The sequence below is a fragment of the Apaloderma vittatum genome, unplaced genomic scaffold (assembly GCF_000703405.1).
Source record: "Apaloderma vittatum isolate BGI_N311 unplaced genomic scaffold, ASM70340v1 scaffold3105, whole genome shotgun sequence".
NCBI classification, from domain to species: Eukaryota; Metazoa; Chordata; class Aves; order Trogoniformes; family Trogonidae; genus Apaloderma; species Apaloderma vittatum.
This window is the reverse complement of record NW_009716324.1, coordinates 58,837-69,315: the sequence shown is the minus strand read 5'-3', so window position 1 is coordinate 69,315 and position 10,479 is coordinate 58,837. Positions and strand designations below refer to the sequence as shown.

General features: G+C 43.3%; 1 protein-coding gene across 1 annotated transcript in view; it reads right to left on the bottom strand.

The window, feature by feature from the left end:
- Nucleotides 1–2,969: 2,969 nt before the first annotated feature.
- Nucleotides 2,970–10,479, bottom strand: part of COL20A1 (collagen, type XX, alpha 1) — a 44,291-nt gene continuing 36,781 nt past the window's right edge. The window contains exons 31-39 of the mRNA XM_009869474.1: nt 10,427–10,479; nt 10,051–10,104; nt 8,694–8,765; nt 7,959–7,994; nt 6,567–6,633; nt 5,828–6,016; nt 4,448–4,525; nt 3,473–3,625; nt 2,970–2,983 (exon numbers count right to left, since the gene is read on the bottom strand). Of these exons, the coding sequence (XP_009867776.1) occupies nt 2,970–2,983; nt 3,473–3,625; nt 4,448–4,525; nt 5,828–6,016; nt 6,567–6,633; nt 7,959–7,994; nt 8,694–8,765; nt 10,051–10,104; nt 10,427–10,479 (716 nt within the window). The remainder of the gene's footprint in view (nt 2,984–3,472; nt 3,626–4,447; nt 4,526–5,827; nt 6,017–6,566; nt 6,634–7,958; nt 7,995–8,693; nt 8,766–10,050; nt 10,105–10,426) is intronic.

Sequence of the window (10,479 nt, the reverse complement as noted above, 5' to 3'; positions counted from 1 at the left end):
CCCTACATTCTCTTCCTTCTGATTCCCTAATGCTCACTCTGTCTGGGTCATCTTCCCAGCTGTTGGAACACCAGAGAAAGTCTTTCCAGAGCTGCTTGTCAGCAGTGTTGCTGGTTAGTCCTCTGTGGTTATTATATCTTACTCCTGAGACCAATTTAATACCTTAAAAATTATGCCTGTAGCCAAAAAAAAGTTGTCTCTGAAAGGTCCTCAGCCTCTGCCAGAATCCAGCTGCACCAGGTGGGTCAAATTCTGTAGCGAGGCTAAGAATCCAAATTTATCACAATGTAAGGACTGGAGGATAGAAGTTTTAAAGAAACTAAGATACAAAATCACACTACATGGGGTGGAAAAGAAAGTCTTTTTGACACAGATAAGGGTAGTGATAAGAATGAGCAAATCAAGACAAAGGATTTCAGTGAGGACTGAACAGAAAGGGAGGTTTAGTCTGCAAAGGGGAAGAACCTGTAGGAACTTGTGGAATTTCACAAGGACGTGTTAAAATTATGCACTGAGATTAATTCAGGTTTATCCATTAAACAGGGTAAAACCCAGAAAAACTAATAGCCACACTTTTATTTGTAGCCATCAAAGTGTTGAGGGCAAAGTCTTTAAGACCTGCAGGAGAAATTGAAGTGCATTGCTTCAATGTTCTCAACTACAGTTTGCATTAAAAGTGACGAATTTGGCTACAAAAGTACACAGCACGCTAAAGAACAGCACAAGAGAGAAAACACCAGGTTGTGTTCAGGAAATAGTGTGGGGTATAAATATTTGCAACAGGCTGGCGTCTGCACTCACTGACAGAGGAGGGAATGGCAACTGGGGCTGGGCAGGGTCTCCTGAGCTCCCTGCACCTCCAGCTCTAACTGCTGAAATCTTTTCTTTTTGCTCTTTAATAGCGTGCAACATTCCTGGATAGATTAGAAGACACTCAGTGCCTCAAATCCCTCAGCAGATATGCTCCGTGGCTTTGAGGAACTGGGCTACAAAGCTCTGTGATACCAGGTGGGCTGAATATCCATGGTTTCAAGTAGATAAAACCACTCATGGGACAACATTTAGGAACATAAATGGACAAGTTGTTCGGGCAGGTTGTCTGTCTCCTAATCAATAGCCCTTCTGAGACCCAATTTTGTTAAAAGTCTGACTCTTCATGTTGCATCTGAAACAATCAGACAAAAGCAAATGTCACTTGAAATTCTACCAAACAGATCTAGTCCCAAGGCAGGCAGGGAGATGATGTTAGCGACTTTAAAAACCAGTCGATAAAGAAAATTACAGGAGCTCTATCTCAAACCACCTGCGCTTACTAGATTGGAACAAGGCAGAACAGCCAGCTCCGAAATGGCAATTTGGCTGCACTGATTTAAATCAGAAAGGAAACAGAAATTACCTGCAAAATACAGATGTTCTGTGTCAACCTGCTTACCTTCTAAAAAATAAACTTACCAAACCTTCATCAAGTTGCATTTGGAATGGTTCTGCATTTAGCACTGCGTATAAAAACCGACAGCTCTGTTAACTGGCAGATGCAAAGCAGCAGGCGGGAAAGACGAGGAGGTAAAAGTCTGTGAGAATTTTGTGGGAACAATTCTGGGTTCTTGCTCTGCAGGATACCCCTTTTACCTGTTCAAATGTTCCTTCAGCAAAATTTCTTAATACTGTAGGATTTTTCCTTAACGGTGAGAAGAAATAATATTTGGATTCCTTGTCTAAACAATCTAAGGTGGACCATTTTCTCTTTGGTACTTATGTGACAATCTACTGTCTAGATCATCACATACTTGCTCTCAAGTTCTCAAAGTTTGGCTATAGCTGCATGAATACCCAGCCAGCAGTCTGCCCACAGCTGCAGAAGTTGCACACACAAGCTAAGTGCACGATGCTCCATTTTTCTTTGCTTCTTAACATCTTTGAAAAAGCTTTAGTAATTCTTTTTGCTTCGTTCTGCTTTTGCAAAAATAAATAAATAAATAATGTTTTGCTGCTCCAGGTTTAAGTCGCAGCCCAGAAGCAAATGTTTTTGAAGAAGATGCTGTTTATGAGCAGAATAACCAAGCACAGCCGAAAGCAGTGATTGCAAAGGGGAAGGTACATTTTTATCAGCATCTGTGTGGTTTGTTGTGGATGGATGTTAGACTGTGGCTCACAGAAGGAACGGTATAACATGACAATTACCTCTGTGTCTTGTAAGGATAAAAGTCAGACTCAGAGCTATTCAGTGTTCTACCTGATAAAATGTAAAGCAGCTACTCAGACTGCAGGAGGAGGCAAGGGAAAAGGCCAGTGGGTTAATCCCCAGCTCCTCTCTGTCTGTGTCTGTGCTGTCTGATCTACAACTTCGCTCAGCAGTTGCCGAGCCCCAGAGAACAAAGGAAAAGTAGGGTTTGTGCCATCACGGGAAGGTTCTCAAGCTGTCTGCGGCACTTGTGTACATAACATCCCTGCAAGGAAGCCACCGGCGCTTTGCCAAAAGCAGAAACAGGCAAAAGAGTGCTAGACCATGTTACCTTGTCAACCGACAGAAAATGTGGATTAACATCTCTGGGCATGAGGAGTTGTTTCCTCTGTACTAGGGAACCAGAATAACAAGGGACAAAAATAAACCACAAGCAGACAAATGGGCAAAAATTATCTGTTATTTCTGAGCATTTCAATGCATTATTTAATTTTCTTACAAGTCTGTCAGCCTGCACCTCTGTCTGTCTTTGCCTTGCTGTGAGACATGCAATGTGAGTTTGAACGCTGCGATGGTCCATGTTGAAAACCAGATGGGGGACCCATCCAAATGGGTTTGGTGGCTTTAGTGTCTGATTGGCTTGTCCGTATAGAAATGATGGGGCATTAAAAAAATCCACAAACACTGTATTTGGTGTTCAGGTTGCTGCTTTTCTTAGAGTGCATGGAGCTTTCACACCGAGATTTCCAGGGCGAAGCAATGTCTTCAGCTGCCTCCGCACCAGCCGTCAGGGGATGAAATCTGTGTGTGGAAAGGAGACGAGGCCACTGAGCAAACGAGTGTCACATAGTGAGAAGGAATGGCACAGGATTAATTCTTTTCCCTTGTAAATCTTTTGTTTGGTGTCAATGATTTTCTTCATTGCCTGTGACTTTGTACAACTGAGCCTCCATGAAACGTGTGTGTTATAACTGAGATATTGTTCCTCAGTATCGACCAATGGAAACATTGCTGAGGACACTAAGAATTGAAGATACTCCCATGATCACTCCACCTGCTCAGCTACTGCTTCAGTTATTTGTCAATCTGTGGAGGACGGCTGAGGAGCAGTCAGTTGAATGGGCTTTTATCCATACAGATTGCCCAGGAATCATCCTGATTGCTTCGAAAAGGAGGCTCTTGCAGGACTGACAGTGCCTGAAGGATGAGGTCTCTGCCTAGCTTCAGAGAAGTAATCAGAGAGACCAGCTATAAGATCCTAACTTTTGTGGTGGGAGAGTCAGGACTTACCTCTTCTTGCCCCATAACATCCAGAGATATCACAGCCCCCTGGATATCCAGACTGCCCAGGCTGCCCTCTGATACCGGGAAAACCTTGAGGACCAGCATTCCCAGGGTGACCCTTTGGACCTGGTTTCCCCAGAACAACTTCTCCTGGTGGGCCTGAAGAGAGAGAAGCACCGTAAGTTGTAGCACATTTACTTCAGCTGCTTCAGTGTAAGGCCTCTTCTAAGTATTCTCCATTCTACATGGTGGTTAATTTTCTGAGTATTGTTTCCTCCTTTTGGCAGAAAAATGGACTTGCCAGCTGGGAAACATCTTCTGTATCTACTGGAAAACATCCCAGTAACTAGAGAACTTATTCTTGACCTTACAGGCACCCAGCTTGGCTAAAAATGAAGCCTGGTTATGAGAATCCAAAGTCCACCTACATGTCAATGCAGAAAATCACCTTAACATCAGGATCCATCCCACAGTCACTGTCTTTACAACTCAACAATAAAAAATTAAATACAGAATAATGTGTTTGACCATGTTCTCTTGTTAATGCCTGGTTTGATACATCAGTGGCAAACCTCCCCCCGATTCCAAGTAAGAGGGATCAGCATGGAGGAGAACACCAAATCCTAACAGATTACTCAAACCCCCTCATGTTTTGCGAGCTGAATTATCAGAATTTCTAACCGCTTGGCATCTGGTCTTGCATACTAAAAAGCAGCAAAATGAAAACTCTCTGAATGTGTCTCAGGTCTTTAAAATTCATCATTACCAGGAAACAGGTACCGGAGGAAAGAAGCTGCCTGGAGCAGTCTCCTGCACCTTAGCAGAGAGGAACCATCCAGGATTCTGCCACCAGTGCTGTGCTGGGAGGGTCATTCTGCCCCACCACAGAGGTCCTATGGCTGAAAGATGCTTTGAATCCGGCAGCTGGTGAGCTCTGGATGGCCTCACAGGGTCAGTATCAAGAGGTTGTATTCACTCTACCTGTTCTGCCTCTGGGTCCTTGGACCCCTTCCTCATTGGCTCCAGACATCCCTTTTTCTCCTTTGGGCCCTGGGGCACCTAATCACAGACAAGAGAGAAGCATCACTTCACTGCATTTTGCATTTTACCCTGAATTCACGCTCCTTCATCTCCCCACGAGTTTTTTAGACGCTGGAGTCACAGCCCTTGGCAATACAGAGAAATAACTGTTCCCTTTGATTCTATCTGGGCACCTACTCTCTTTTGCAGAGTAGCCATGTGTCCACGACAAACAGGGCTCCAACTAGCATTGATTTGCAGCCTGATATGGGTGAAAATGGAGTTTTTGCACAGACAGATTCATAGTGCTGGCATTAGTGCACTGGTCTGAGCATGAGGTCCACTCCCATGCTCTTCACATGCCTCAGGCAAATCACAGAGCAGGACTGTCTCTTCAGCTGGGTGCTGGTAAGTCAGGATTTTTGTTTTCACATGGAATTGCTTGCAAAATCAGTACACCTCAGAGAAACTGATCTATTTTTCATGTTTTTAAGATGAAAATATTTCAATCAGCCACGTCCGTAAGATTGTTTTTAACTGAGAACTGTCTTCTCCCATCTCCTCACTCAACAGGCTGGAGTCATCTGCAGGTTTTATCTTAAGTGACATTTTGATAAGCTATGCAGATACCAGCTGAGGCTGAATAGTCCCAGAGTAAAGCATTAAATAGAAGGCCTGTAGCTTCTTAGAGGTGTTAAGGCACTGCTGAAACCAACTTTTGCATTTTATTTTGACAGATAATTACTTAAGCCACTGACAAATGTTATCTGCAAATCCCAGCAAAATGTATTCCCACCATCCACTCATCAACATGCAATAACTGATGCCACTTTCTGAGATTACATGAATCTATTTCTTTGTGTGGGCTTTTGTGGGAACTGTTGCTTCAGACACTCACTTCCACTTTCAAATTTACTTCAGTTGCCTCACGCCTTCCTTCAATGTTTTCCTCAGTGTTTTCCAAGACTCGTGTTTCTGCCCAGGGATGATCTGTTCCATCACCATGTATCCATCCAAAGATATTTCTTTTGTTTTTTTAGGGAAAGCTTCCTGTCCTCTAAAATCAAGCTCTCCACCCACCAAAACCTACACACAGTAGCAAATGGGTCTTCCTACCAAAACTGAGCTTGCAAAAAGAGTGGGCTGCACATGACTTCTCCCTACTCCTTGAGATATCTAACTTGGATTTCTCTGCCTAGAAGACAGAAGTCCAAAAGGAAAATAGAAATGAAATGAGATGAGATAATGGATTATCTTTCCCATATTCCTTGATGCACTAAATTGTTTACTTAAAGAATCAAAGATACAGCAAAAAAAGCTTACGAAGGCTTCTGTCCATACCTCTTTCTCCAGGATACCCATCTTTGCCTGGCTGTCCAGGGATGCCATTTTGTCCTCTTTCTCCATTGCTCCCAGGGGGACCTGGAGGACCTGGTGGTCCTGGTTCTCCTGGTTTTAACCTTTCTTCCCAAACAGGAACTGGCTTCCTTGTATGTTCGTGAATGAATGAGTCAAACTTCAACACGTGAGCTGAGAAGGCAAGACAGAAAATGAATGTTTCCTTGGCTGGGAGATTCAGAAAAGAGACAAAATCAATGGATGTTGTCTGAAAAGGTACTTAAAACGATCAGCTAGCGCTAAAAAGCTGTCAGTCCAAACAGAGAAAGCCAGAAGCTGAAGAGGAGGATGGGCAGCTGAGTCACGACTTTGCTGCCTGACCTTGGGCAAACCGTTGCTTCTCTTCATGCCTCACAGCACAGGAGCTTTACAAAAATGCCTCATCTCAGGAGGAATCAGCACAAATCACTGAAAGAATAATTGCCTCCAAATTAGCTTCAAGCTTTTCAATTTAAGAAATAAAAGACTCTTTGCGAAAGAGCCACAGGATTTTCCAAAGAAATATTCCAGGGGTCTCTGTGCCAACGCCACCTGACAAACCCAACGTAGCACCAGGAGCCTGGGATGGGACGTCAGCCCTGCGCAGGGCTCAGCACAGAGAGGGCCACACTGTGTCTCCTCTGGTTTTGTTTCCTCCTGGAGAGGCACGAGCACCCTTGGGAGCTGGGCTGCTTGTACTCACTTTGAATCATCCGCTCACAAGCCTGGCTAACGAGCTGGTAAATTGTGGCCAAGGACTGTGGTTCCCCCTAAAGTGAAACATTTGTTTTAAATTTAAAAAAAAAGAAAAAGAAAAAAAACACAAAGAAAGCATTAATATCTTTTTAAAAGGATCGATATCATAATGCATGATAGCTTTGTGCCCGTTCTTTTTGTCAGCTTGAGTTCCAGAGACATTAATTACTGTGAAATGTGGCTTTATTTATCATGAAGCTCTGAAGCCGTAAAATTGAAATTAGGAAACATCAATAATTGCTTTTTTCCTGCACATCAAAAAGTCGAGACTGAATCTCAATAATTACCGAAGCTACCAACAAAAGGGAGAGTAAATTTCACTCCCAAATTTTATCAAAAAAGATGCTGTCTATAATGCAATGTTCTGTGATATGTAAAACATTTAATATCATCAGATATTACAACATCCTATCTGTGTCTAAATCTTCTATGAATATTGATTCTTACTGTTACTGTATTCTGAATAAATCATGTGTGAGGGGTCCTTTAGAAAGTTTTAGTAAAGTAGGGAAAAGCAATAAAATTGCAAAACATTGTTTAAAAATAAAGGCTGACTCCATCTGTGAAAATGCATAACTAACACACTGTATACTTCCAAAAACATTTATAAAATATACATATCTGGCTGAAGCATTGTACAGATTACATAGACTTAAAAAAATGTTTAGCACAACACCCAGCAGAGGGTAAAAAGAGAAGTTTCATTGCAAAAAAAAATGTATAAGAATAGAAAAGCTAGTGGAAATGAAGGAGAATGTTGTTAAAAATTGTAATTAGCTTGAGACAAAAGCACCTCACCCCCGTCTGAAGCCTAATTCACATAAGTCAGTCTTGGCAATCAGACTCCTGGAAAGACACAGGGTTTCTTTTTAACAAAAAGTCAGGGTATGAAAAACTTCCTCTCACAAAATAACCTTCAAAGGCAGCGTGAATGTCCTGACCCCAAAACGGTCTGCGCTGGGGCACGACGTAGGATTATTGTGAACGAGTCCCTTCTTATACAACATATTCATGAAGAACAACTCAGTGAAGTCAAGTGGTTTTGGTTCTTCCTTCTCAGCAAATAGATTTTCTGTTCTCAGTGAATAGATTTTCAGTTGGCATTTCTTCCTCGTTACTACAACTGATACCAAAGAGCTCCTGATTTCTGCAGGGTTAGTTACATCCCACCAGCACAGCCAGAGCAGGGGAATGAATGGAAAGGCTACAGGCTATAGGTACATGAAGTTATTCAACACTGGAGAGATTGGGTTTGGGTTTGTAAGCCTCACAGGTCACTATATCCACTATTTGAGTGTAGGGTACAGTGACAGTGTTGCCCGACACCAGAAAAACTCACTTTCTCTCCTCTTTCTCCTTTCGGACCTGGCAACCCCTAGGAGGAAAGAAACAGCAAAGAGAAATAAAAGTCTAGGGAAAGGAAGAGCAGAAATAGACAAAGAAACAACCAAAAATCAGTAAATCACGGGGGATGTGGGTTACATTAACAGAACAGGGAGCACAAAGTTTGCTTCCCACCCCCTCTTCGTTTCCTTGACCTCATGACGGTGACTGGAAGAGCTCATAGAAATATTTTGGTTTGGTTTGTTTTTAAGAAAAAGAATAATAAAGCAGCAGCTGGAGCAATGGCATACAGCACCATCAACAGGGATGCAGAAACGCCTCAGATACCATATGAAAGCAGATTTCCCAACACAGCAGGCAGTTTTTAACATCTGGGAAGAAATAACTGTGACATCCAGACCTGCGTTTGCCCCTGCAAGGCCAACACTGGCTACTCCAGCTGAGGACAGTCTTTTGCTTTATTGTAGAATCTTACACTACAGGTTTGTTTGGATGGTGGATTTTGTGTAGCTTGTGAAGCTACAGAAAGCAAAGGGGGGGTAGGATTTGTTAAATGCTTTATCCAAAGTTAAGTAGCCTGAGCTTTGCATATCCAGACACCTTCTTACGAAGGAGGAGCGTGAATTAAAACTATACTATAGACTCCGAGGGAGAGCTGCCGTGGGAACAGCTTGTTTCCACTCAATTATTTTGTCTTGGCCTTCTCTGAGACTCAAAATCAGAAACTTACCGTTGGCCCAACGTCACCTGGAGGTCCCTTCTCTCCACTGCTGCCACGGGAGCCTGTCACTCCCTGGAAACCCTGCAGGCATTAATCACAAGACACAGAGAAAAGTCCAGTTACTTCCTAACTTCCTTCTTTTTCTGTTCAAGGCTGACATCTCGCTACAGCTCCAGGGGCACCAGCAGTTTGAGTTTAGAGGACTCTAGCAAGGACGTTGTAGCCTTAAGGTTTGTGTCAGTACCTCATCCAGCCACGAGTCCTGTGTTAAGAGTATATTGGGTATGAGTCATGTCACATCATTTCTTATTAGTGTCTCAATTATGGCCAAGCCAGCCAAGCTGTTTTGCCAACCAACTGCAATGTGTTTTTTACCTTACAGGCTTCAGATCCTTCATTATATATTCAGATTTAGGCATAGCCTAGAGCATAACCCTTTTCTTCAGCTTCCTAATACCACGCTGTTGTTTTTCCATTAAGACCCATGCTTGCCTCTAATACTTTACAACAGTAACAGCAGCTTAGAGAGTTGAAAGTGTCTTCTTCGGTCATCTCCTTTGTGAAATTTCTGCACCCGGTAGAGCCACAAAGGGAAGAATAAAGTAAGCCAAAAGTAACCAGTAGAAATACTTTCTTGTATAATTTTCCAGCTACTGCATTTCAGCTCAGTAGAGATTAGCAGCTCTTCTGATCAGCGAAAATGAAAGAAGTCTTCAAGGCAGCACCAGAACAGCTTTCAGCACCTGCTCTGAAGGCTACAGTGTTTTCCTTGTATTTAGAATCCTCAGGTTCAACCCTACCAGCTCCAAATCTTCCAAGGCTGAGCACGTCGAAGTTATGAGCTGAATCCAACCTTATCTCCCATTAGTGCTAACTTCAGCACTAACAACCACTGTGGGGTCTAACACAAAGACAGCAGAGAGCAATCCCCATCTTAGACTATTCAGAAATGCCAAATTCCTTATGATTCAGCAGTGAGAACAAGAACTATCGGATCCATCACAGTCATCTAAAAGCAAATTCAGTTCAGTTTCTGAAGTGTATCTGGTTCACACAATCTGGAAGGGCTGTGGTGCCTTCAAATTAGCAGCCGGATGCATATCAGCAGATCTTAACGTTCTGCTATCCTGGGCACAACATTGTGCAAATACACCTATCTACGTACTTGCCAGAAGAAATCAAGGGTTTTCTTTCTACACTGATAGCGGCAGGGAAGTTGGACACCTGCACAATGTTCCAGGTATTCCCTGTGATACCCCAAAAAAGGGTGTTGCCCCAACGCCTCAAGGTGATAGCCAGCCAGCAGAAACCACAAGCCCCTGCTGGGGAAGTAATTGTGACGTGCATCATCCTCGTGAGTACTCACCCTTGGTCCAGGAGGTCCTGGAGGGCCAGCTGTGCCTTCTAGTCCTCTCACACCCTGCAAAGCCAAATCCAGTCATTTACTAAAGAGAGGAGTGGTTTTTCCATGTACTGCTTTGAACAGGAGCTTGCTAAGGATGAGTAAAAAAATGCGCCTACCAAGCAGGCAAAAAAGGTGGCACCTGGTCAGATTTGCCCAGACCTGAGAGGGCCTTTTTTGATGGTTTTTCTTCCCCATATTCCCTCTGGCTTTGTGAAAAGACGATTCATTTACGCGCTGGGTGCCTTAGAAGAGCTCAATGTTTCAGGTCTCTGCTGGTATGCCCACAGCAGAATTTTAGGCACCCATTCACGAAAACTCAAGAGGTGAGGCATTTTACCTTTGCACCCTGAAGACCATCCCTGCCTGGAGCTCCCTGAAGACCAGGAATGC